This window comes from Actinia tenebrosa, unplaced genomic scaffold, assembly GCF_029948245.1.
Source record: "Actinia tenebrosa isolate PJP-AT-01 unplaced genomic scaffold, QUT_ActTen_1.0 PGA_scaffold5__44_contigs__length_20552954, whole genome shotgun sequence".
Lineage (NCBI taxonomy): Eukaryota > Metazoa > Cnidaria > Anthozoa > Actiniaria > Actiniidae > Actinia > Actinia tenebrosa.
The window spans coordinates 13,099,815-13,127,752 of NW_028292582.1; the positions used below are offsets into that span (position 1 = coordinate 13,099,815).

At 39.5% G+C, this 27,938-nt stretch overlaps 2 protein-coding genes across 5 annotated transcripts in view; one reads left to right on the forward strand and one right to left on the reverse strand.

Moving 5' to 3' along the window:
- LOC116293839 (importin-11) overlaps positions 1–27,938 on the forward strand; it is a 51,404-nt gene that overhangs the window by 4,878 nt on the left and 18,588 nt on the right. For 2 of the 4 annotated variants that reach the window (XR_016121402.1, XR_004196859.2), the window contains exons 7-38: positions 102–150; positions 621–679; positions 851–899; positions 1,170–1,240; positions 2,043–2,142; positions 2,720–2,812; positions 3,447–3,481; positions 4,153–4,236; positions 5,465–5,501; positions 5,583–5,623; positions 5,958–6,048; positions 6,382–6,429; positions 6,674–6,779; positions 7,334–7,463; positions 8,522–8,555; positions 8,966–9,006; positions 9,389–9,454; positions 11,528–11,578; positions 12,105–12,218; positions 13,188–13,262; positions 13,822–13,862; positions 14,007–14,083; positions 15,050–15,129; positions 15,908–15,988; positions 16,218–16,313; positions 17,092–17,205; positions 17,551–17,595; positions 17,674–17,750; positions 18,661–18,750; positions 18,940–19,015; positions 19,735–19,955; positions 22,786–22,883. Coding sequence is in view for 1 of the 4 variants with exons in the window: in XM_031701327.2 (XP_031557187.2) it covers positions 102–150; positions 621–679; positions 851–899; positions 1,170–1,240; positions 2,043–2,142; positions 2,720–2,812; positions 3,447–3,481; positions 4,153–4,236; positions 5,465–5,501; positions 5,583–5,623; positions 5,958–6,048; positions 6,382–6,429; positions 6,674–6,779; positions 7,334–7,463; positions 8,522–8,555; positions 8,966–9,006; positions 9,389–9,454; positions 11,528–11,578; positions 12,105–12,218; positions 13,188–13,262; positions 13,822–13,862; positions 14,007–14,083; positions 15,050–15,129; positions 15,908–15,988; positions 16,218–16,313; positions 17,092–17,205; positions 17,551–17,595; positions 17,674–17,750; positions 18,661–18,750; positions 18,940–19,015; positions 19,735–19,896 (2,313 nt within the window). In the remaining 3 variants the exon portion in view is untranslated. Of the gene's footprint in view, positions 1–101; positions 151–620; positions 680–850; positions 900–1,169; positions 1,241–2,042; positions 2,143–2,719; positions 2,813–3,446; positions 3,482–4,152; positions 4,237–5,464; positions 5,502–5,582; positions 5,624–5,957; positions 6,049–6,381; positions 6,430–6,673; positions 6,780–7,333; positions 7,464–8,521; positions 8,556–8,965; positions 9,007–9,388; positions 9,455–11,527; positions 11,579–12,104; positions 12,219–13,187; positions 13,263–13,821; positions 13,863–14,006; positions 14,084–15,049; positions 15,130–15,907; positions 15,989–16,217; positions 16,314–17,091; positions 17,206–17,550; positions 17,596–17,673; positions 17,751–18,660; positions 18,751–18,939; positions 19,016–19,734; positions 20,280–22,785; positions 22,884–23,013; positions 23,470–27,938 lie in introns of those variants that run through there. The other 2 variants (XR_004196858.2, XM_031701327.2) reach the window with 2 other exon arrangements.
- LOC116293862 (uncharacterized) lies at positions 20,124–27,898 on the reverse strand. The gene is made up of 3 exons (XM_089038327.1): positions 27,808–27,898; positions 23,463–23,716; positions 20,124–22,856 (listed from the first exon to the last, which is right to left on the reverse strand). The coding sequence occupies exons 1-3, from the start codon at positions 27,860–27,862 to the stop codon at positions 21,567–21,569; spliced, it is 1,599 nt and encodes a 532-aa protein (XP_088894453.1). The 5' UTR covers positions 27,863–27,898; the 3' UTR covers positions 20,124–21,566.

Genomic DNA, 27,938 nt, shown 5'->3' on the forward strand with positions numbered 1-27,938 from the left:
ACAGCTGTAATCTGAATCCATGATGGTTGATTTGAGAGGAGAGAGAGAGAAAAGAAAAAAAAAACCACTTAGTCACTTACAGTACAATTTTTTTTTTGCAGGCATCAAATATCGAAGAGTCCTTAGAACTAAGTATATTGTTAGTAAAAGGTAAGGATAACACTTCACACAACTACAGAATAGACTCCTTGTAGCACGTCAGAATGCAGCTCAAATTGGAGGACATAACAATAGGTTTCCAATTTTACAGTAATGGGATTGGAATTCTTTTGTTTTGTCCTCCCAATTGAGCTGCTTTGACGTCACATTTTCTTACGCATTCCCTTTCAAATAGAGAATTGTACGCCAGTAGTAGCTGTAAGTACTACCATTTGGTTGGATCCATAGCCTCAAGAGTAATACAATGACACGTTTGTGTGGGTTTGTGGGTGGGGTTGTGTGAGGGGGTGTGCATATGGGGTGGGGGAGGGGGAAGGGGGGTATTTCTGTACATAGAGGTATTGGGTTGAGGCAAGTGGGTACAGTTTAGGATAACAAAAGACTCATCAAGTCAACAGGGTCGTCATATCTGTTATTTCTTATGTACCACTTAGCATTGATCAGTAAGCATTTTGGTTTAGTCCTCAGGAAACTCACTGTTCATGGCCACAGAGGATTTACTCCTGATTCCAAGCCAATGGTATGTTACTACTCACTATTTTGGATGTGAGGAATTATTATTTATGAGCTAAGAAAGTGTTATAGAAATCATTTGTCTCTAGCTGTCTCGAACCATGACCTTCTGGATGCCAGTCAAATGCTCTACCACTGAATCTAGTGATTTTTTATTTCATTTATTTTTATATTTCAGGTATTTCTTAGCACAAGTTTTGACAAGATTAGACTGTTTTTGGAATGTCGTAAGTAGCTTCAGAGACTATGAGAGATGGTCCTTGGTAAAGAATAGTGGCTTTGCACCATCACGTGATGGCAGCCATGACAGGAGGCAGGAACAATTGAATCTGGTCTAATCTGATTTACATAAGAAATAACTCAGTTTCCCAGGGCAAAGAGACTCTATCGGTGTGCCTCCTGTCATGGCTGCCATCACGTGATGATGCAAAGCCTCTATAGTATAGTCTGTGTAGTTTGATTCGATAGTAACATTAATTATGCTTCAATGATTTTAGGGAGACAGCTAGGCCACAGCCAAAAGTTAAATGAAATGGTGGAAAAAATAGCAAAGCTTTTAAGCAAGTCTGTAAGTATAAAGATGTGTGATTGTTAGCCGTCGTTTCATACAGGGCTTTTAATACTGGTATTACTGGAAAACGAAATATGGAAAATGAAAAGAATTTCCAGGTTCCCGAAAAAGTCCTTGAAATTTCTGTTCTACTTTTAATTTTGTGACCGTTTTTGTCGAATTTGAAATGGAAAGTCAATTTACATATTTCTTGTGCTTCCTGGAACCTCGACAGAAAATTGATCAGCAAAATCATCACCATCATCATCATCACCATCATCATCATCATTACCACCATCGCCACCATCATCATCACCATTATCATCATCATCACCACCATCACCATCATCATCGCCACCATCGCCTATCATCATCACCACCATTATCATCACCTTTATCACCATTATCAGCATCAGTATCAACATCATCACCACCATCATCATCACCACCATCATCATCACCACCATCATCATCATCATCATCATCATCACCACCATCATCATCACCACCATTATCATCACCTTTATCACCATTATCAGCATCAGTATCAACATCATCATCACCACCATCATCATCACCACCATCATCATCACCACCATCATCATCACCACCATCATCATCATCACCATCATCATCACCACCATCATCATCACCACCATCATCATCACCTTTATCACCATCATTATCATTATCAGCATCAGTATCAACATCATCATCACCACCATCATATATAATACCTTCATAACCATCACCATCATCAACAGCAACCAATTGCTAATATTCTAAATGATGTTTATGTTTGTTTCCATGGTAACTATAGCTTTTGGACAGCTTGGATCACCACCCATCGTCTTTCATCCCATTGGTGCAAAAGAGTCTAGAGTTCTGTGTCACTTATTTATTTAACTCAGAGGCAGCAGGTAAATTCTATTGTAACGAAACGTAACGATTGGCAAACGAAAATTTACGATGGGCTCAAGAAAATTAACGATGGGATAACGAAACGTAACGAAGGGCTAACGATAATAAACGAGTAAGAACGGGAAGAAAACGACAGCTACAACGGAAAGTTATTAAAAACTAACGAGAACTACCGGAAAACAGGCGAATAATAACGAAAACAATCTACAACTGACCGGGGGGAGGGGTGGGGGACTGAGAGGGGGGAGGGATGTATTGACGATAGCCGAAGCTGAGAAGTAACGAAAACTGACAAAGCATAACCGATGAAAAATGTATTGGAAAATAACAGAGAAAAAGACAAAGTATCAGAATAATACACTATAGTCAAACGTGTTAATTAATCATATTTTGGAAATAATTATCTAAGTTGTAATTCTGGGTACAATAAATTATTGCTATCGTTGTACTATGATTTAGGTTTTGCTATGCTAACAGATTTTGCCGATTTATTCACGTTATCGTTGGCATTGCAAAGTTTCACATACGCTTTATGTAATGTTTAGTTTAATGGAGTATACTTTTTTCTTGCTTCAGGACTTGGGTTTGAGTTGTTTCTTGTTCAGTGTTGTAACATTGTGAGAGCCATTCTGCGCTGTGACGTCTACCGTCCACCCAAGGAAATTAAAGGTATTGATACGATGAAATTATGCAATAGATCCAACCTCATTCACGTAAGAAGTGGTTACTCAGACAAGGTCAAACGTCGAACTTTACATGAGCCGAAACTAATGACACGAAAGAAGACCGATTTTTATTTTATTTTTCAATTAGGTTCGGCTCATGCGTAGTTCGACGTTTGACCTGATCCTTTAGGATTAAGATTAGATCACTTGTCAAGAGATTGAGTTTAAGTTAGTTAATTTTTTGCGGAGGGAGGAAAACCAGAGATCCTGGAGAAGTGAATGAATTGAAGGAGAGATGAATGAGTAGATGGTGTCGATGAATGGACGGATGGATGTAGGATGGATAAATGCTAAATGGCTGGATGAGAGAATAAATGAATAGCAAGATGAAAACTGCAAAGGAAGGACGGACGCACGGACGCACGGACGCACAGACGGAAGGACTTACGGACGCACGCACGGACGGACGCACGGACGGACGCACGGACGGACGCACGGACGGACGCACGGACGGAAGGACTGACGGGCAAATGGACAAATGAGAAGGCGGGAATAGATGAATGAATGAGTGTATAGATAAATTATGGAAACTTTCATCTCTTCCATTTATAACTTCTGATTATTTTTCTCTACTCCAGAAAGTACTCCACAAGAAACTATTGCAGTTCATCAGGTATGTGACTAACTCAAATAGACACCTAGATTTAAGGACGTTCTTGTGCAAACGATACCATCGTTAGATTTTTTTAATAATTTTGGATAATGAAAGTACATCATACTAGAAGTAAAATAAGCAAATAAAAAATGGGATTCCCTGACTTCGTTTAGCCGTAAGAATGCTTGGAAGTTCAATCTTTTAACGGTAAAAACGCGCGAACAACTTAGACATGGAAAGCTTTTAAACTTGTCCGCATATTTCACTGAACTCTAGAAGATAACAAAATAATTAGTTAGCATTTGAAATTTGTGTTAAAAATTAGAAATATATTTAAAATGTTATTGGGCTACAAGTGTGGGTTTGGAGCCATATTCCTGCACGAAGCGGAGGAGAAACGTTTTATCGAAGGGCACCTGCGAACCTATACAGTAACCTTAACCCAAAATTGTTCTTTAACTATCATTTTCCTTAGATTGAAATAAATAGATAAAAATTAAATTATCTTTCCTAATTTCTAAACATTTGATATGTAATTTTTTAAAATGCGAATAAAGACATTGTTTTTTCTTTTCTTATTTTTTTAAACTATCATTGTGCATTTGAATAAGGTGTACCTCCTTACTAAGTACAAAATACACTATTTATTTTTTTCATTTTTTTTTACCTTTTTATATTTTTTCCGATAGGTTAAGATGTCATTTTTCACGCCATCAGTGTTGACAGAAATCATACAACGACTTGTGATGCATTTCTTTTTGTTAAAAGAGGAGGTAATGATCTGTCAGTCCTTTCTTACTTACTAAAACTGATATAACAAGACTCTAAATCTTGCGAGTTGTTGTTGCTAACGATTATGGAGATGATGATGATGGTGATAATGATGATAGTGATGCTGATAAAGGTGATGGTAATGGTCATGATGGTAATATGATGGTGATGGTAATGATGATGGTGGTGATGATGATGATGATGATAATAATGGTGATAATGATAAAGGTGATAGTAATGGTCATGATGGTAATATGATGGTGATGGTGATGATGATGGCAATGATGATGATGGTGATGATGATGATAGGATGCTGATAAAAGTGATAATATTGGTCATGATGGTAATAATGATGGTGATGGTGATGATGAGAATGGTGATGGTGATGATGAGAATGGTGATGGTGATGATGAGAATGGTGATGGTCATGTTGATTGTTATGGTGATGGATGATGATTGTGATAATTATAGTAATGATGATGATGATGAATGATGATGGTAGTGATGGTGATGACGATTATGGTGACGACAATACAGTATTTTCAGTTGTATTTCGTGAATGCTATAGAAGACATACAGTCAATTCAAAAAATGTTTTCGTCAACCAACTCAAGTCTACGCGACTGGACCGAAAGGAACTCTGGGTAGCAATCATTAAAGCCGAGTTGACTCCATAATTCTATCTGACTAGTTATGCCTGGTTTACACCACAAACCTTCGTAGGCGAGTGGGAAGTGTTGAAGGAGACGTTTTTTAAATGCCTTCATACTTTCGGAATCGTGAACTGAATCATAACTACTTTGTTTTTCTTTCCCTAAACCCGAAGACATGCATTTGATGGATTCTTTCTCGCCATTATTATCTTATTTCTAGCGGGAACAATTAATTCAGAACGAATATTTAACCGCTTCAGTGATTTTTACCCATATTCCTTTCGGTCCAGTCGCGTAGGCTTGAGCCAGTCGACGACAACGTTTTTTGAATTGACTGTATGCACATCTGACCCACCCACCCCATCCAACACAAATTTACCCCCACCCCTGTATGGAATTCACTGGCACCCCTTCTGAATTTGTTTGAAGCTACGTACTTAAAGAAACTCTGTACCAATTTTAGTGATTTTTGTAACGATATTTTAAGCAACCTCTATTCAACAGTAATGATGGTTTGCCGATAAGAAAGGTTCCTAGCGTTAGCACAAAGTTTATGAGAATTTTGCTTTCCTTAAAGGAATTAGAAAACTGGGAGTCAGATCCAGAAGATTTTGGTAAGCCCATTTTGTGTTTCTATAAGTACATCCATCCCATCTCGCATTGATTTTTCTTTCAATTATTTATTATATTTCCAGTAAATGAAGAAGTTGGGGAATCATGGCGATATCAGTTGAGGGTAAGTGTGACTAAAATGGTTTCTAATAATAGAGTGCATACCATATATTCGTGAAAAAACGTTGTAAGAAGTTGCACAAATTTGCTCAAATTAGTAAGTTCAGTAGACCTCAGTAGACCTTAGACCTACAAAACTTTGCTCTGATTTGTACAAATTTGTTAGTTAACTTTTTCATGGTTTTGTATTTACACGTGAACACAAGGCTAGTCAGTACAGAACAATAGTTATTGGTCTCCATATTTCTATTCAGTGTATAATAGAGATTAACCCTATAGAGAATATCTCCTAACATCGAATTGGAATCTAATGTCCTTCATATATATTTTTTCTACAGCCAAGCACAGAAGTCCTGTATCTTACTTTGTTTGCAGAGTTCAGAACTATAGTCACACCAGTGGTGGTCAACATGATTCATACGGTACAAGGTTGGTATCCATGGTAACCTGGGTTCACTGACTGCTAAACCGTCCTTGATTCCACATTCAATATTACAGAATCTCTGCCGTACCAATAGTCCCCTTCACGGTTCTCTGCGCCATCTTGAAAGGTAGCCGTGCCTTTGCATCAAAGCGAGACGAACGGTGAGCTTGCAATGATAGAGATCTTTTTTAACACCTTGGACAATTATTCACATGTCTCTACCATTGCAAGCTCACCGTTCATCTCACTTCGATGCAAAGGCCCGGCTACCTTTCAAGATGGTGCAGGGAACCGTGAAGGGGTCTATTGACACAGTAATACCACCTCTATCGTTTCAGTGTCTCCAGATTCTGAAGACATGAACTTTTTACTTCAAAAAGACGCTGGTAAGTGTTATTGTAAAGATTCAGATTAACAGTAAGAATTGTGATAATAAATGTTGTTTTGTTGTCTTTTATTGCCTTCTCTTCTCTTCTCTTCTCTCCTCTTCTCTCCTCTCCTCTCCTCTCCTCTCCTCTCCTCTCCTCTCCCCTCCTCTCCTCTTCCTTCCCCCTTTTCTATATTCTCCTGTCCTTCATGTTTCACAGCATTTTCGTTTCACTACAATAACCAGTTCCAATTTCATTCTAGTATACACTGCAGCTGGCTTGGCGTCGTATGACTTATTTGGAGAAGTTGACTTTGACGCTTGGTTCAAAGACTATCTTTTAAGGGAAATGCATACGACGTCATCCAGGTAAATTGTTGCTATGACAACAACTTTGTAATATGTAAGGTAATAGATCCTTCAAAGAAAATGTCAATTATTTCGAACCGTGAAACAACCTCTGGGCTGATCTACGTCAGGGCACGGCTTACTTACAGATTGAACCCTGAAGCAATCCTCTGGACTAATCTACGTCAGGGCATGGCTAACTCACAGATAGAACCCTGAAACAACCTCTGGGCTGATCTAAGTCAGGGCATGGCTAACTCGCAGATTGAACCCTGAAGCAATCCTCTGGACTAATCTAAGTCAGGGCATGGCTCACTCGCAAATCGAACCCTGAAACAACCTCTGGGCTGATCTAAGTCAGGGCATGGCTCACTCACAGATCAAACCCTGAAACAACCTCTGGGCTGATCTAAGTCAGGGCACTGCTAACTCACAGATCGAACCCTGAACTCTACTCAGATGCGATGCAGAGTCCAGTGTATCCCAGAGGTTATATCGTGGCGAATGCGCCATTCTTGATTTTAATGATATAAATAAGAACCTTGTAGGTGTTGATAATTGTTTCTGATATATAGAACAAAATTACTTCGACGTCGTGTGCCGTGGCTTGTTGGTCAGTGGGTCAACGTGAAGATGTCTGCTTCAGTTCGTCCCTTGATATATGAATCACTTATCTACCTCATGCAGGAACACGAGGATCTGGTGGTAAGTATAGGATAAAGACTTCTTTACCTTGAGTACATTGTTTTCCCAATTCAGATCACATGACATTCCCTTGAGGATAAGCCTCTTTGTTTGAATCGTATCCATACCAATCTCGTACCCAGAGCCTGCGTTTCTTCTAGCCTGCGTTTCTTCTGGCCTGCGGCGAAGAACGAGGGCTCTGGCATAATCCATTTTTTGACGCATGCGCAGTTTTCGGGAAGTTAAAATTTTGAAAATCATGCTTACAAGCAGAGTTCTGTGTTTATTTCCGATCAAAATTAAAATTAGAGATCGGGAACATATTTTTTATTTTTGGCAAGTCTTTTAACGTAAGCGCTCTTATAACGGAAGTCCGAGAAATCCTGGTCTCAAAAAATGGATTATGCCAGAGCCCTCGTTCCTCGCCGCAGGCCAGAAGAAACGCAGGCTCTGGGTACGAGATTGTATCCATGCCGTTAAACGAAGAAATGATAATCAAGGGGATGCCATGTGGTCTGGAATGAGAAAACATGCTGGAGCTAAAGAGAGGTGTATACGGCGTAGTATTGGTTGGAGTCGTCCCGTATCACAGACCTTTCTGTGTAATGAAGCGTTTATCGTTTTTTTTTGAAGGGGTTAAATGATTAGCGTTTTTAATGAGCAATACTTGCGCCCAGAAATGCTGTATTTTCCATTCGAAGGAAAGTTATCATGTGAAAATGAAAAGAAAAACGAGGAAAAAAGACAGAAAGAGGGAGGGAGTGAGGGAGGTAGGGAGGGAGGGAGGGAGGGAGGAAGGAAGGAAGGAAGGACAGAGGGAAGAAAGGAAGGACAAAGGGAAGAAAGGAAGGGCAAAGGGAAGGAAGGAAGAAATAAATGAGAACCATTGATTGATGGAAAGATCAAATAGGAACGAGGAAAAAAAGAAAGGGATGGATAAATCCAGCTGGAAGAAAGAGCATTATTATAATTCATGATATTTCAATCAAACCAACTCAGGTATAACAGCATTTACTACTACATAAAAAGAACTAAAAATGAACACTACCTTATTACTTTCAAATCTTTACTATCTTTAGGTTCGACTAACAGCAGCAAATACAATGAAGACTGATATCCTTTTATACCATCAGTATATCAATTTGTGTTTCGTCTCATTATTTTTTACAATTTTGTTACATATAATTTGATTATTGGTTTTTACAGGATCTTCTTGAAAATCGCTATAGTGAAGAAGCATCCTGTTTAAATATTATTGTAAAATAAATAAACTATTGATCCTTATTTTACGAGTGTAGCCATTAATAGCACACAGTGGCTAACAAACCTGTGCCCTCGTGGTTGATTTTTATGAAGGGAGGAAAACCAGAAAACCTTGAGAAAAATTCTCGTAGCATATAGAAGAGAAACAACAAGCAACTCTACTCTTCTCACAGCGGCGAGAGTCAGCGCATTAACAACGCACTAGTTCGCGCTCTTCCCTTACGTTATATAAATGCTTTGATCTCCTTAGCTATGCTTAATTGTTGATGACGTCGAATTCCATCTCGATGACTTTGAACCGGTAAGTACAATAACGCAACATCTTGTAACACAATACTCCATTTTCCAGTTCTCTGTTGCTCAGGGTTAGCCTCGATTTTGTCCAGAATATTGATGAGTTCCAGTGAAGGTCCTTGGAATTTCAAAGTGTTCGTATTGTTAAAGTTGTGCATTCTTTACTTTACCGTTGGTATTTGTGAATATTGAGACACTGATTCGAGGCTAACCCTGAGGAAATGAGTCTGTAATCAAGGAACACAGCGGTTATTTGGAGCTCGAATATGATCTATTTGAAGTAAACATTAATGTATTTTGGACGAGTTTTATTCATAATTTGTTCGTTCTTTGGTATACAGCTATTATCGGTCTTTGTTTTCTCATTACGTTCCTTTTTCTTGTTTTAGTTCATCAATGGAAGTTTTACGTCCCTCTTTCATCTGTTGCGACAAGTTTCAGAATGTGACACTAAGGTCTGTAACATAGACCTCGTTACCTTGGGCTTAATGTTTGTTTTTTCATTTCAGACCACTTGTCATTCTCTTGCTACTAAGAGCGATTTTCTTTAAGTCGAACCGATTAGTCTAAGTGAAGGATCATTAGATAGTTGATGGAGGGTTGCGTAAATCCCCCCAAAAATATCGAGCAAGCACTTAAACCTCAAAAAAATGTCATGCAACCTCTTGATCTGCTAGAAGAAAGATATCTAACTGTACGCAAAAAAATAACGTGCAATGGTTAAGCCAATCCCAGGTAGTGTATGAACGTGACATGATAAAAATATGTATTAGTTGTACGTTTTATCATGTCATGTTTATTCAAAGTCATAACTGAGATTGAAATTTTTTTTTTGTTTTTGTTTTTTGAATCCGGAATTAAAATTTAATCTTCATTCTTAGTTTAAAAGAATACATAATAAACTGATTATTGCGCTCGCCTCTCACCAGTGCGACCCGGTTTCGAGTCCGCAAAAATCAACTTCTAAATTCCAATTGGAATCCAGTGGAAGAAGGGCCACTCTGTGGAATCCACTGTTGATCCCATTATTATTATTATTATTTGATTATTATTATTATTTGATTATTATTATTATTTGATTATTATTATCATCATCATCATTATTATTATTATCATTATTATTATTATTATTATTTGATTATTATTTGATTATTATTATCATCAATATTATTCTTATTCTTATCATCATTATTCAATTAGATTCCTGCACGATAAGTGTTGGGCAAATAACAAGCTTGCCTTGTATTGATGAATTTATTACAATGTATATCATACTCAACCTCATCCAATACTACACCTTTTGCTGTTCATTAACAGAAAATGTACATTCATTTGTGCCAATAGTTGTATCAATAACGTGTAATGTACTTTCATCAACACCACAAGTAACATCATTAGCGTGGATCAACTTTCAATAACGACAATTGAATATGCGTGTACATTCATAGGCATCAATGGACAATCAATAGCGCGTTTGTACATTCATATGCGCGGAATTTATTTTCGTTTGCGCGAAATTCAACTTCAACTAACACCAAATGACAAACAATAGCATTTATGGACAATCATTTACCCAAAAGTGAAAATTCATTAGTGCTATTAGCATAACCATTGACAATCTATAACGCGTTTGGACAATCATGAGAGTCAACGTTATATTCTATAGCGTGGTTCAACAAACATTTGTATGATTCGAATGAACAATAAGAGAAATAAAACAATCATTAGCGATTTTTTTTAATCACTTTAAAACATATAAAAAACTCAGGTAACTGCTTCCATAATAGCGGCTGCGTCGGAGAATAGCAATTAGCTCACTTAAAGCAGCAATCAAAGACGACATCAGCCGTCCAGAGATACAACAACATACGAACGATCGGGCTGAGGCAAGACGACAAGGGATTGCTCTAGGTCACTACAGAACGCAGTTGCTAATGGAAGGGTTCTAGAGAAATGTGGCAACTATCACTATCGCTAAATGTGGTCAGTGGTTCAGTTATATGCAAACGTATTTGCCACGATGTATAAATGGCGAAGAAATTAAAGGCTAAAATAAATAAAAAATCGCTAATGATTGTTTTATTTCTCTTATTGTTCATTCGAATCATGCAAATGTTTGTTGAACCACGCTATAGAATATAACATTGACCTTCATGATTGTCCAAACGCATTATAGAATGTCAATGGTTATGCTAATAGCACTAATGAATTTTTACTTTTGGGTAAATGATTGTCCATAAATGCTATTGTTTGTCATTTGGTGTTATTGAAGTTGAATTTCGCGCACAAGAAAATACAATCCGCGCATATGAATGTACAAACGCGCTATTGATTGTCCATTGATGCCCATGAATGTACACGCATATTCAATTGTCTTTATTGAAAGTTGATCCGCGCTAATGATGTTACTTGTGGTGTTGATGAAAGTACATTACACGTTATTGATACAACTATTGGCACAAATGAATGTACATTTTCTGTTAATGAACAGCAAAAGGTGTAGTTTATTATTTTCTTCTCACCTACAGATGCACGTCCTCCATGTATTATCAACCCTGATTGAAAGAGTGGACTCAAAGGTAGCTAAAGGCACAGACACACGGTGCAACATTGCGCACAACATTGCAGGCAATCTTGCTGAAGTAGGATAGATTTCTAATTCAGCAACGTTGCGTGCAACAAATTGCGTCGCGCGTCATGGCTGGCAACATCAATTGCACGCAACATTGCGCGCAATGTTGCACCGTGTGTCATGGCTCACAACATCAATTGCATGCAGCATTGCGCGTAATGTTGCACCGTGTGTCCGTAGATTAAGTGCTACCCTAGTAAAACAAGGATTATAGAAGGTTTGTACTATCAAGTGATGGTAGCCATGACAGATGTTGGGAACAATCGAATCTTGTCTAATCTGGCTTACATGAAACAGAATTCAGTTTCGCAGCGAAAAAAGACTGTATTGTTGTGCCTCCTGTCATGGCTGCTATCACGTGATGGTGCAAAGCCTCGATTACTTCTATTTGATTACTCTAGGATAGTTACCCTCATTTCCATGTTTATCATCACCAGTCCCACACTGTCTCATAGACTCTTGTGTTTTGTTAGGTCCGTCCCTTCGCGGGTTTATTAACGATGTACCTGCCTCATCTATGGGATGAATCTGAACAACACAATATGCTACGGTGCGCAATACTTGCCACGCTCAATCATCTCATACAGGTATAGTCATTTTTCGTTTTCGTAACTCTCATGTATTTGTCCTAAAACTCTGGAAATTTTATCAATGGGACTTTCCCGAAACAATGACTCTAAGGCCCCGTCCACACGTATCCGGATATTTTTGAATCCGCAACTTTTTTGTTGCAGATTGGCCTTCCGTCCACACGTATCCGGCGAATACGGTAGACGAATCCGCAACTTTTTGAATACGGTCTTCAGAGTGGAAATTTTTGAATACCGTGTGAATCCGGCATCGTGTGGACGGTCGAATCCGTATATTTTTGAGTACGCTGACGTAACAGTGTCTGATCCAGTCTTTAGCGCGGGCTCATGGTTATGCTTAAGTGCGCATGCTCTGTTGACCTAAGATTTTGATATGCGGATGCGTATAGGATACGTGTGGACGTAGTCTCCCCCACAGCCGCTCTTAGTGTCGTCACGCAACGCTTTCTCCCCTGAGTAACTACTCAGGGGAGAAAGCGTTGCGTGACGACACTGAAAGCGGCTGTGGGGGAGACTAGTGTGGACGAGGCCTAAGTCAAGGATGGACTTGATAAAATACAGTAAATGTATGAACACATTGAGTCCAACCTCGACTTGCAAGCATTGTTTCGTGGTCACTCGAGCGAATTTTGGAAAGGTCTATTACTAATGTATGTATACTGTTTCAAATACTGGCTGATAGAGTGCAAACAATATAACCGTGAAACTTTAGTAATGCTAAATAGCACAATTTCATGCACATTCTATTGTTTTCTATTGTTTAATTAGCACTATTTTGTACTAGTTAGTAATTAGCGTTTCACGGATTGTTTGCACTCTATGACTTCAGGGATGTAGTGGAAAAGACAGGTTTCTTTTGTATGGTTTTGCATAGGGTCTACGCTACTTCACACACCCGACCAGACACACACTGCTAGGTCGTGAGATATATTATAAAAGGTCTTACATTACTCTCTCCATTCTCAGGGCTTGGGAACAGAAAGTGTCAGTTTGTATCCTTTTCTTCTTCCTATCATCCAGCTAAGCACTGATATCACACAGGTTAGTATGTCTGTGTTTTCATTTATATGATCCGGTTGCAGCCAACTGATCTGAGAAAAAGTGGCTAGCCAATCAGAACTGAGAAAATTTTCAAAACTCAGATGTTATAGATTTTCAGGTCTCCAAATGAGAGTAAGCGCTTGATAAAGTTACACAATAGTCAATATAATATTGGTTGACGTCAATCAATGCGTTTCCATGACATTCCATAGGCACGTGCCCTTAAAAGCTTTGTGTTTTTCCGACAATGCTGGGAAACCCTTTGATTGACGTCCACCAAAACTCTATTATGTTTCGAAAATGTTTTCACGATTTCGCGCGTGATTGAGAAGCGCTGTAAGGCGTTTTCATGACATTCTATAAGTAGTGCCCATGAAAACTTTGTGGTTTCCTAAAATGTCATTGAAAAGATTTAATATCCTGTATAATCGTGTTTCAATAGAAGAGGTTTAAAAAATTCCAATCTTTCCGAAGTCTGTGAAAACCGGTGTACTATGTCCATAGCCACAGTATAGGTTTTTTTTAAAAAGTTTGTTAACCTGTTCTATTTTCTTCGTAGCCACCGCACGTTTATCTGTTGGAAGATGGACTAGAGCTTTGGTAAGGATGGGGTAATAAGTAAGGAAGGATATATGATACCAAACAAGAAAAGTGTAGGGATGTAATGATTGAATACGAGAGTTAGAAAAGAATAATTTGAGCGAGAATATGATTTTTATATGTTTTTATTTGTTTGGTTTTAAGGCAAAAGACGATTGAAAATGCAAACAAATTGACTCCAGAGCTTCTCCATTTGTTCAGCAACATGCCTGCGTTAATGGGTTGGTAATCACCTTTGCTAAACATCGTTTGTACATTAGAAAAGGGGGGGGGGGGAGGGATACTCAAATAGGGAGTGGTTGAGGATTGAAAATCAACCACCAATCTTTTCGAACCTCTGAGCTGATCTAAGTCAGGGCGCGGCTAACTCACAGATCGAACCCTGAAACAACCTCTGGGCTGATCAAAGTCAGGGCATGGCTAACTCACAGATCGAACCCAGAAACAACCTCTGGGCTGATCTAAGTCAGGGCATGGCTAACTCACAGATCAAACCCTGAAAGAACCTCTGGGCTGATCAAAGTCAGGGCATGGCTAACTCACAGATCGAACACTGAAACAACCTCTGGGCTGATCAAAGTCAGGGCATGGCTAACTCACAGATTGAACCCTGAAACAACCTCTGAGCTGATCAAAGTCAGGGCATGGCTAACTCACAGATTGAACCCTGAAACAACCTCTGGGCTGATCAAAGTCAGGGCATGGCTAACTCACAGATTGAACCCTGAAACAACCTCTGGGCTGATCAAAGTCAGGGCATGGCTAACTCACAGATCAAGCCCTGAAACAACCTCTGGGCTGATCTAAGTCAGGGCATGGCTAACTCACAGAACGAATTAAAATTTAGCGTGTTTGGTTTCGCGGAGGGAGGAAAACCGTAGAACCCAACCCTGACATCAAGGGAGATACCTAACAAACTCTACTCACATGTGATGCTGAGTCTGGGAATCAAACCCTAGACCACAGAGGTGAGGGACGAATGCTGCGACTACCGCTATGCAACCCTTGTTTCCCAAATCAGCGAGTCTGCTACACCAGATCATTTCTGTATCCTTCCCTATCCTTCATTTGTCTTTCTTTATTTAGGGCGATTTCTTTCTTTCTTTCTTTATTTTATTTATTATATTTTTGAGTTAGGAGTCAAGTCTAGATTCTTCCCTGATTATACGCACCTCTTTGAATTTCAGAAATCAGCAGTGAAAACTTAAGAACTTGCTTTGGAATAATCGACCGTTATCTTCTTTTAGACGGGAAAGAATTTCTTAAGGTAAGATAACAATTAGAGTGGATTTCGTAGTTGTACCTTATCTTACCATAGCTGTAACTCCGCTTTGTGATTGGATAAATTACTGGAAGACAATGGAAAGCCATTTCCATGTTACAGCATGTCGTACACGTTTCCCACTCATACGAAAATCATTCTTATTGGAAGCCATTTCCATGTTACAGCATGTCGTACACGTTTCCCACTCATACGATAACCATTCTTATGGGAAGCCATTTCAATGTTACAGCATGTCGAACACGTTTCCCACTCATACGATAACCATTCTTATGGGAAGCCATTTCAATGTTACAGCATGTCGTACCGTGATGTGCTGTAAGTCAGTACCGTACGTATCCCACTCATACGAAAATCATTCTTATGGGAAGCCATTTTATGACATGTAATGTGATGTGCTGTAAGACAGTATCGTATGTTTCCAATACTTATGGGAAGCCATTTCAATGTTATGGCATGTACCGTGATGTGCAATAAGGCCCCGTCCACACGTACCCGGAAATTTTTGTATCCGCAAATTTTTTTTACGGATACGGGTTGAGTCCACAGGCGTGTCCGGAAATTTTTGTGTCCGTATCCGCAAATTTTACGAAAACGGATACATGTGGACGGTGAAAACGATTCGAATACGCTGCGTGTGGACGCAAACATCTTCGTATCCGCAAAAAAAAATTTGCGGATACAAAAATTTCCGGATAAGTGTGGGCGTGGCCTAAGTCAGTACTGTATATTTCCCACTCATACGAAAATCATTATCCCACAGAATTTCGGTACGTCCGTGGTTCGTTCCTGCGAGAACATGGTGGGGAATATCAAACCTGAAGGAGGAATCATTATAGCCAAGGTATAAGCACAAGGCAATATGTAAGCAGGATTGGATTTGGGGTTCCTGTGGAAAATAAAGGAAGAGAGGGACTAATCTTTCCCCTCCTTTAGTCCTCTTCTCTCCTATTATCTCCACAGGCCCTCCAAAAACAAAAATCAAGCCGAAAAATGTTACTCATAGCTTATAGAGAAAGCTAATTTGATTGCAATTGCAGAATAATTTGTTCGTGGCTGTTTGATTTTTCTAGGTTATCGAGACCATTGTCAAATCTTTTCCTGTGGAAGGAGTGCAGTTGTTGCAGCCAGTTCTCATCAAGATGTTTAAACTGATTTTTGAAGAAGAGGTACTAATACTAAAACACTTGGATACTGTGTATTCAAGGCGGTTGTGGGGTTGGGCACGCCACAGGTAGCCCGCCAAAAAGGCAATCGCGAAAGAGACGCCTGCAAAAGAGGCTGGGATTAAATCTTCCACACAATTTTTCATTACACGGGTCAGAAGCTTATTCTTGGGGTACACTTTACGTCATGGCCGCCATGTTGGTTGACGATAACAAAGTATTCCCTATTAGCTTGTCTTCTCTTAGATCAACCAAGATGGCGGCTGTTTCATTGTTATTTATATCTCGAGGGGTTTTGATCCAAGTGGTTGCACCCCAAAGTGGTTTCAACCCACTAATGAGTTTCTGACTGGTGGAAAACGTGGTTGATGTGCGCCACCTCTTCTGACTCCAGATTGAACACGACCACAGCGGTGAGAGGCATGCGCAGTAGAGGCGGGGCATTAATGCAATTTTCGTATGACTGTGAAAAGCTCACGGCACGAACACGGTCGTGACACGGCAAGGGATACGCCAGACCAATCACATTGCGCGAGAATTTACTCTGCGTCCAATCAAATGCCCGAAACATGTCACGATCACTGCGCGGACACGGTCACGCCAATGTCACGGGACTACCAGACCAATCACATTGCGCGAGAAAAAAAATCAACTAATTAAAATTCAAGAAATCATCACGGTCACTTCACGGACCGCTTACGGCACTGAGCTTTTCACAGTCATACGAAAACTGTTCTAGCAGTACACTCATATGTTCTTATTGTGTGTTTTATCTAACCAGGAACACACACCGTTGCTAGTCATCTATTTATGTATTTTTGGAGAAATCATTCTAAAGAATCCTTCCTACTTCTCGGACTTTATTGAAATGATGGCAGGAATGTCCCATGCGCAGGTAAGTGATGTGAAGCTGATTCAAGTTTTGGATTTCTCTAAAATAATTTTTTTTTTTACAATTTTTCTCATCCTTACTAACCCAGGGGTAAAATTCTGTCGCTCGTTTCTCGATTCCAGAAAGAATTATTTTTTACCGCCGAGGATGTAAACATCAATATTGGAGTTGTACGCATAGAATATTGAATATAGTGATAGTGTGTGTTAGTGGAAACCAATATTGAAAGTGAATTGTTTACGCATGCGTGATGTATCGCTAAGAGTCACTCGCTTTAAAATCAGAGGGAGTAAAATTAAAGGGTAAACCAGAAAGATCATGTTAATCTATATGTCTTTCTGTTTTCAGAGCGTGGACCTTCTTGGACAGTTTTTAGATGTCTGTCTGGACAAGGTAAAGATTGAGTGTGGTTAATACGTCGACGAAATTTTTCTTGTGAAATATTGATTTTTATGTCGTGAATCCGAACAGCTTGACTCGATGACTCGACTGGAAAGAAGAAAACTAATGGTGATGGCGCTATCTTCACTTTTACCTGTAAATTCGAAGTAAGTCTTGTCATTTCTTCAACACTCCATAAATAAAAATTTACCAGGGACTTGATTTACCGACACGGCCAACCTCTATTTGTCGTCCACTTGACCGGCGCCAGAGGTTAGCCGTTTAATTAGCCGTTTCGAGGTTGAGGGAAAAACTGGGTCTTGTTTAACATTGCAGTGCATTGTGGGGCTGTTTGAGGGGACATATTTCAAAGATGGCATCTACTTCGTCCCCTAAAACGTTCCGGCGATGCACTGTACTGCAATCTCGACCCAGTTTTCTCACCCTCGGAATGGATAATGGTGGCTCTACTGTCGTCTGTCGTGAGTATTCATCGTCCTTCCAGACTCGTACCCAGTCGCTTCTCTTCATTTATTGATCTCACGCTGTGTTTGATGGGAAGGATTTAGCGAGTTTGTGGTGTATCAAGGGAAGGAAGGAAGAGAAAAGCGAACTTTTTCTCTCCTTCCCAAAAGCCTTCGCTCGCAATAAGAAAGCGTGAGTGACGACTGGGTACGAGTCTGTCATCCTTCCATTACGCTTGAGTGATGTACAGGCTGAGAAGTGGGCCTTCAATTTGCTTAACATCCTGGTCCGCATTTTCTGTACAAATAGTATACATTGTTAGGATTGCTGGCACTACACACAGTTTTGTCAGAGCCTTGTTTTCCGGCTTTACTTTCCGGCTTTACTTTCCGGCTTTATTTTAGGGGGAGGGCTAATTGAGTTTAGGGGGGGCTAATTGAGTTTCTTCTGTCAACACAACGGCAAAAAATATAAAAAAGCATCGTTTTCTCTGCAGCCACCCTTTGCCCCCCCCCCCCCCCCCCCCCCCCCGCCGGATCCGCCCTTGACTTGTTATGACATCACTTGAATTAAGCCTACAGAAATTAAACCTGTGCATTCCTTTTTCCTTAGATGTGTAACAGAGAGATTTGCAGTCATCCTGGATGCAGTTGTGGATGTTTTACACGAGATTCATCGGTGTGAAGAAGGAGTACATACAGAGTGAGTACCACCAAAACCCACCTTCTTCGTTTCAGTCTCATATTTAAAAGCTGCTATTTTCTCTGAGAAGCCCGGACAAGCTAGCCGTTAAAACAATAGGGCGTCTTTTCTTATGCAAAAGAAACATCCATTGTTTTGCCCCCCAGAACCGAATCTTCTCGGGAGTTTTACTGGCTCTTTTCGTTTCAGTTGCCTCGTACTTTTTACTGATGAGGATGTTCCGAATGATGAGTCAGAATCGGAAAACCAACTGAGAAAAAAGAAGGTAAGGTCGTATCTTACGTACATATTTCTGGAGAAAAGTCCACTGGGAAGTTAACATTCCAAATCCCAGGCAAGATTTCTTAATGAATTGCTGGGTATCACTTCACTTCACTTCCCGTCTCCCATTTCTTTGAAATGTTCATCAGTTGAATCACAAGTTTTCAATAGCATTCTTTCTGGCTGACAGCACATGGTGGTCAGTGTTTGAACACCATGTGGAGCAGATAATGAGATTCAAAGACTTTTATCAGCTGAGTGAAAGGCAGCAATAGACCTCTTGCAGCACGTCGGAATTCAGTTCAATTAGGAGGAAATAACATATGTTTCCAATTCTCATGAGATTGAAATTCATTTGTTTTGTCCTCCAAATTGAGCTGTTTTGACGTCACATACAAGGGGTCGATCTATAGGTCCTGTGAGCAAATAAGGGTTTTAGAGTCAGTCAACCAATCACAGTCTGCCAATTGATCCAATCATATTTGACACGTGGTCTGAAAGCTAACCATTCTATAGATGTTTTGCACCACCACGTGACGGCAGCCAAGCTAGATGGCAGGACCAATACAATCGTTTGACATAAGAATTTAATTCCCGAGAGCAAAGGGATTTTATTGTTCTGCCATGTAACCACTGGCAACCCGATCTGTATTATGGCGGTGGGCACGTGATGGTGCAAACCCTCTATACTAGCTCTGATAAGCCTCTTGTGTAATCCAACAGTTGACCTTATCGGATCCAGTGCATCGTATTCCTCTGTGGCAGTTTGTTGGTGCTAAGCTTAAAGAGAGCCAATCAGCGCACGGTGATGTCGTGTTCCAATCATGTATGGAATGCCTAGACTCTGCCGTAGCAGAGCAACTCTTCTCATTTATCAATCACTAAGATGAAGGGTGTATTTCACTATTCTAGGACTACAACATATCATTATGACCCCACCCAAGGTAACATAGATCTATCACTAAGATGAAGGGTGTATTTCACTATTCTAGGACCACAACATGTCATTACCGCGTATATTAGAATTTGATAGCATTTCGATTGGCGATGGGGAGAGGGGTGGGGAGAGGACGGGCGATCATTAAACCTAAAAAAAAGTATCAAAGTAATGGTGTCATTTAATAATATTTTTAATTGTTTAAGATTTGAAGACAAAAGAAAAGAATGAATTTAAAAGCGATAAAGCGAACAGATGAAATATCGTAATTCGATTGCTTTCTTTTAATGGGAAAACAAACGTATGTCAATAAAGTTCAACTTCTTTCAAAGCAGGACTTTACCGCCATTTGCATTGCCACGCGGCCACCCCAGAAAAAAATCGCGACGTGCACTTTGCAATAGACTGCCGTTTGTATCCGAAAATTATTTTTTGCGGATACGAAAATGTTTGCGTCAACAGGCAGCGTATTCGAATCGTTTTCACCGTCAACACGTATCCGTTTTCGTAAAATTTGCGGATACGGACACAAAAATTTGCGTACACGTGTGGACGCAACCCGTATCCGTAAAAAAAAATTGCGGATACAAATATTTGCGGATACGGTGGACGGGGCCTCAGTAAACCTCACGATACATTATTTAATCCTTTATAACTGATCTGTATGCATGCAAACTTGCTTTATCAGCGACGTTTTTAAAAGGCCTTATATTATAAAAATTTTGGTGCATCAAGAACGAGCTCGGGTATCCCGGTCGGGTGTACCTCAGGAAAGTGTTAGGCCCTTTCAAAATCAGAACCAAATGAAGAAACAAAATTTTACGTGTGTTTTATAACTTGCGAATTTTAGTGACTACACAATTCTTTTTCCGGAATTGAGAAAGGGACTGAGACCGAGTGAAAGAAAAAAACATATTGGCTTCGTCTGCACGTTACGTCATTTCTCATTAGCATCCATTGATAACGGTACCACAATGGCCGCCATTTTTTCTCTTTTATCTCTCATGGGTATGTTTGCAACCCATCAATTACATTCGTATGTAAATAATGTTAGCACAGCAGACAGAAAAACAACGGAACAACGTGCAGACAAAGGTTGAGAAAATTTCAAATCGTTGTGACCTTTCGCTGATTGTATTCACATCGTTCGTATTACTTTTTGGACTTGGTGTGCAGCATGCAACAAAGACTTTACTAATATTTTAAATAGCTGTATTTTCGTAAATGTCGGAGTTACTTATCATACCCTTCCCCAAATCCCTGTGTAGTTAGTGTTGGTGCATCAGAAGACTGGTCAGTAGATCCATTGGTAGTTGGTGTTGGTGTATCAGAAGACTGGTCAGTAGATCCATGGGTAGTTGGTGTTGGTGTATCAGAAGACTGCTCAGTAGATCAGTGTGTAGTTGGTGTTTGTGTATCAGAAGACTGGTCAGTAGATCCATGGGTAGTTGGTGTTGGTGTATCAGAAGACTGGTCAGTAGATCCATGGGTAGTTGGTGTTGGTGTATCAGAAGACTGAGTCAGTAGATCCTTGGGTAGTTGGTGTTGGTGTATCAGAAGACTGGTCAGTAGATCCATGGGTAGTTGGTGTTGGTGTATCAGAAGATTGGTCAGTAGATCAGTGAGTAGTTGGTGTTGGTGTATCAGAAGACTGGTCAGTCGATCCATGGGTAGTTGGTGTTGGTGTATCAGAAGACTGGTCAGTAGATCCATGGGTAGTTGGTGTTGGTGTATCAGAAGACTGGTCAGTAGATCCTTGGGTAGTTGGTGTTGGTGTATCAGAAGACTGGTCAGTAGGTCCACGGGTAGTTGGTGTTGGTGTTTCAGAAGACTGGTCAGTAGATCCATGGGTAGTTGGGGTTGTAGTATCAGAAGACTGGTCAGTAGATCCATGGGTAGTTGGTGTATCCGAAGACTGGTTAGTAGATCCATGGGTAGTTGGTGTTGGTGTATCAGAAGACTGGTCAGTAGATCCATGGGTAGTTGGTGTTGGTGTATCAGAAGACTGGTCAGTAGATCCATGGGTAGTTGGTGTTGGTGTATCAGAAGACTGGTCAGTTAATCCACGGGTAGTTGGTGTTGGTGTATCAGAAGACTGGTTAGTAGATCCACGGGTAGTTGGTGTTGGTGTATCAGAAGACTGGTCAGTAGATCCATGGGTAGTTGGTGTTGGTGTATCAGAAGACTGGTCAGTAGATCCATGGGTAGTTGGTGTTGGTGTATCAGAAGACTGGTCAGTAGATCCATGGGTAGTTGGTGTTGGTGTATCAGAAGACTGGTCAGTTAATCCACGGGTAGTTGGTGTTGGTGTATCAGAAGACTGGTCAGTAGATCCACGGGTAGTTGGTGTTGGTGTATCAGAAGACTGGTCAGTAGATCCATGGGTAGTTGGTGTTGGTGTATCAGAAGACTGGTCTGTGGATCCGTGGGTAGTTGGTGTTGGTGTATCAGAAGACTTGTCAGTAGATCCACGGGTGGTTGGTGTATCAGAAGACTGGTCAGTAGATCCATGGGTAGTTGGTGTTGGTGTATCAGAAGACTGGTCAGTAGATCCACGGGTAGTTGGTGTTGGTGTATCAGAAGACTGGTTAGTAGATCCATGGGTAGTTGGTGTTGGTGTATCAGAAGACTTGTCAGTAGATCCACGGGTAGTTGGTGTTGGTGTATCAGAAGACTGGTCAGTAGATCCACGGGTAGTTGGTGTTGGTGTATCAGAAGACTGGTCAGTAGATCCATGGGTAGTTGGTGTTGGTGTATCAGAAGACTGGTCAGTAGATCCACGGGTAGTTGGTATTGTTGTACCAGAAGTAGTTGCCTCATTATTGTTGTTCTTGCAGATGTATTTTTCAAATGAAAAGTCTGGTGTACATTTGGTTCCAGCCTGACATGGATTTGATGAACATGGGTTCTATAAGACAAGAATTCATCTTAACACGTAAATATCTACTATTTTATTTAAGTATGGCTCATATAGGCGAGAATCTGGGCGAGAAAAAGGCTTTTGGTTAAAATTGTTAATGCAAATTGACTCCTACCAGAATCCTTTGCACATTTTTTTTTTCCAGCTAATTCAAACGTCCTATGCCCCAAATTGGTAAAGATGCGACAAAATTCGATTGGATTGGATTCCTTCGAAGCTTCGTTGTTTAGCTGAGTTTAGCTGTGGAAAATAATACACCTCTTTAGATTGTATTATAGTTTCCCCATGTCCGACGACGTGCTATTCTCTTGAGTGTCATTTCTCTGTTTGGATGTTTCAATTCCGAGCAAGAGGCTTGGAGCGAGTTTTGAATTTCAAATAAATTTATAGCAAAACAATTGTTTTTTTAAAAAGCACCTCAATATGAATAAATCTGCGACATCTGCGATATTGCTGGTTTTAACCATTCCCAAGAGAATTGAATAACAAAAGACACGGCGGCCATGTTGGATTGTATAACACACGAGACTAATGACGAATCTTTCGTTATATTCATCCAACATGGCGGCTGTGAAAACCATCAATGATGTTTACCTTAACTGGGCAATATTTGCCTCCTGGAATTGGAACAAGATCACTGGGTTCTCCAATGTGATCTGTGTTGCTCAGTTCACAGGTCATCACACTTCCATTTGGCTTGAGGTTGATCGAAACGCAAGAGTCATCCATCCAACATCTCACTTTGCACATGCTTTCAGGTTCCGAGTCTTCAAAAGAGCTTGTGACGTGACCTGTGAATGTCATGTTCTCCATGCATGAAAGGAACGTCAAAGTTCGACATCCGATGGCTGTGAACGGTAAAACAATTTATTAACAGCTCACAGCCATTTTCATGATCACGTCATCAACACAGCCTAATAGTCCCCTTCACAGTTCCCTGCGCCATTTTGAAAGGTAGCCGTGCCTTTGCATCGAAGTGAGACGAACGGTGAGCTTGCAACGATAGAGACCTTTTTTAACACCTTGGACAATTATTCACAGGTCCCTATCGTTGCAAGCTCACCGTTTGTCTCGCTTCGATTAAAAGGCACGGCTACCTTTCAAGATGGCGCAGGGAACTGTGTAGGGGACTTTAAAAAAAATGAACAACAACAACACAAAACAAGCTCCTATCGTAAGAAATTTCATTGACGGAAGCCGGAGAAAAATTTCATTTCGAATAGAGGTTTTTCACCATCACGTGCCCACGCCCAAAATACAGCTTGGGCTGCCTGTAGTTAGATGGCACGGCCCGGTCGTACGAAGCCTGGATAGCGCTATCCGCTGGATAAATAATTACCCAGTGGATAAGTCGATGCTGTTATCCAATAAATTTATCCACTGGATAAGATTTATCTGTTGAATAGCGCTATCCAGGCTTCGTACAACCGGGCCCAGAACAAAAAAATCCCTTTGCTCTTGGGAATTCTTGCTCGCGTAAAACGATTGTATTGTTCCTGCCATCTAACGTGGCTGATGTCACGTGATGGTACAAAGCCTCTATTGCACGTAGGAAGGACCCCCTTCGGGTTCAATGGTTCTTGGTCTCGGCACCACATGGATAAGAGTTTGTTAGGTTTCTGCCGTACATCGAGGCTAGTTTTTCTCCGGGTTTCTCCACGTATTTTCTTCGCTCTACAAAACCGTGCCTAACCAGCTGAATTGCAATTCGATCTGTGAATCAACCGTGGTCGAATTCGATCCGCCAAGAAGTTCTTCAGGGTTCGATAAAATTTGAGGTTTGGAAGAGTAATATTGAATACTTTGGCGATTTCACCCGTAGCAAAATGTTTCTAATTTAATCCGTTGCGTATTATACCGAATCGAAATATGGCGAACATTTTAGGTATAGCTATATTTCTTGACTGACTAGCCTCGTGTCAAGGTGACTGCCTACTTTTGAACGTTCGATTCAGTTGAGCCCGCGATGTGCGCGCGCTCAAAAACCGCTGAAAAATCTACAAGATTTTATTGAAGAACCATTGAATACGCGTTTTGAGCTTCACCAGGGCAAAACCCTCAAATTTTGCACGGGACTTAGCTTATTCGAAAAAAACTCCTAAAAATCTAGGTCATAACAGCATTTTAGAAAAAGTTAATTTTTCTAACACACGAATAAATAGATTTTTGTAGGGATTTTTTAAGAGCACTAAAACTACAAAATCAGATATGACAAATCAATGTATCTCTTTGTCTTTGTGTCGAAAATATCCATGTATTATTGTAGAATGATTGACTAGCCGTCATTTGTGCAATCATATCTGCAAATAACTATTATCTTATGAATCTTAATTTTTTCTGATCACTTTCAGTGGCGCAATTTTTGCTCCAAAAGCTCGTGCGTAGGCTTCCATTAAATGCTGATTATCTCAAAAACAAGCTCGGGACACCCAATTTTTCTTTCCAGATCTGGAATCAGCATTAAATTTCAATTTCAAAGAGACTACAATTGTTCTTCTCCATGGAATATTTCTATATGGTTTGGTACCTCGTCACGTGAGGGAAAACATTCTATTCTCTACTTTCACATCCCCATAATACTTTGCGTCTTTGGGGGGTAACCAGAGGGATAAAAACCCACTTATTTTGCTGAAGGCTGATCAAACAATGTTGACAACCCTTGTTTGGTATCCAAAAACAAAATGAAGAAGTAAAAAACAGAAAAAGATAGAAGCTTGAAGACGTTTAACGTAAATTTTAAACATTTTTTCGTAAGTCAATACATTTTCTGTAAGACCAAAACTCTTTATGATCTGTACACGCAAAAATAACTTGGAATAAACTGATAATCAGTATTGTCGGTACAGATAAAAGCAGGTATAGTATAAATTCAATTAAGAAACCTTTCAATTTGGGACAGTTTTTTGATTGGTTATCCCCAAAAGACTCGAGGCATTATGGGGATGTGAAAGTATAGAATATTTTTAGTCACTCACTTGAATTACATTTTGAAATCTAGATCTTTTGAACACTTAGAATGATAAAGTTTCAAATAAGAGTACGCTTTTAATACATCACAGTTTCAAAGTAAGATAATATTTGAGCATGAGTTTTTTAAATTTCAAATTTGATTTCTCGGTTCGTCTCAATCTCGTACCCAGAGCCTGCGTCTTCTGGCCTGCGACAAAGTACGAGAGCTCTGACATAATCCATTTTTGGCGCATGCGCAATTTTTCGGAATTGAAATGTAATCAATGAAAATCATGCTTTCAAACAGAATTCTGTGTTTATGTTATGGGATGGACCGCTCTCGGTACGAGCTACGGGATCTTTATTCTACTATCTCTTCTTCTGTTCTTCTTCTTCTGACAAACTAATTACATGAGCTCTATTTATAATACCTTCATGACAGGTGTCATTCTACAATCAATATGATATTATCGCTGTGTCTTGATTGGCTAATGGAAATAGTAAATTCCTAAGTGTGATATCTTATAAAGAGTAATACGAGTGAAAATCATAGAACTAAACATAGCTTAAACTAAAGATAATTTATAAGTATATGGTAAATGTGTAGAAAGGTCTACGAGGGATATATATATCATAAGATTTAAAAGAACAGTGCTAAAATAACTAAGCAAAGGAGTAAAGAGTGTTTAGGGTGTAACCAGAGGTGTACATGCTATTGGGAGGAGCTAAGTGGTTTACTTGTAAATTCAAAGCATACCATCATCTAAACTTGTGCGTGATGTAGCCTTACTGAAATCTTATATCGATATTTTTAATAACTAATTGATCGTTCTTTATCTTGTTTTCATATGACAAGAAATAGTAATTAGAAAACTGATGTCTAGCTTAGTCTATAAAAACATTAATTTTCTCTCCCATAACATTTACTTCCGATCAAAATAAAAATTAGAAAGTAGCGGGAAAAACTGCTTTATTTTTGGGAATTCTTTGAAAGCATGCGCTCTCATACCGGAAGTTCAAGAAATCCTGGTCTCAACAATGGATTATGCTAGAACTTTCATTCTTCGCCGCAGGCCAGTTACGAGGTTGAATATGACTGCGAAGGGGTTAAACAGGTGCTAGTTTTTATCCCTCGCCCCCAACCGTGACTTCTTTTGTAACTCGTTTCTGTAAGCAACCTTTGTTGATCTTTCGAATTGGAAAGCTCTGAAGACCAAATACAGTGAATACAGTGGAGAAGTTAAACAGGTGCTATCTTTGATCTCTCCCCCCTCTCACTTATAATTCGTATTTTTAAGCAACATTTGTTCAACTTTCGACTTGGAAAGCTCTGAATTGAGCAAATCTAGTGAATGTTAGCTCGAGTCATCGTGGTCATGATATTATAACGAGAGTCTTTTAGAAGCCAAAACCAGGCTAAACCAACATGTTTTACCTATTGTAGTCAATACATCTCTTTTTGTAGAAACACAAAATACTTTTCTTTACTTTGTATAGAGAATTTCATCTCAAGTCATCGCGGTAAATTATAGTTTAACGAAAAAAATTAAACGAAACATTTTTTTTGCATAGAATATTTTTTATGTGTTACAGAATATAGATTTTTTACTTTTTGAAATTAATTTAAATCAGTTATAATAAACTGAATTAAACTAATACGCCATACAGGTTTACTACGAAATGTTCAATCAGATATATATATATATATGTAAAGCCGCAGCGATTCTGACCGTGCTAACAGAATTTTAGCCAGATTTTTTTTTGGTCAAATTTTTTGCTCTGAAAGACGAAAAAGAAGAGCTGAATGACTTATATCAAATGGGTTTTTGAGTTGCCCAAGTTATGTTAACTATTTACGAAAGAATTTACATCTATAAGTTTTCAAGAATTAATATTTCAGTTTTGCTAAGAAATTAAAACCGTATTTCTTTAAATAAGTTAGTATCAGATATTTTGAGTTCTTAAGCTAAAAACCGATAAATTTACTAACCTTTCGTTACAGCCGTAACTTTGAAAAGAACAAATAAAATCCTCAAAATATCCATCTTAGTCTTACGATAAAATTTTGCAGTGCCCTTGAATCAGTGGTTACTGAACATTTGAAGTAATAATTTTTTTAAA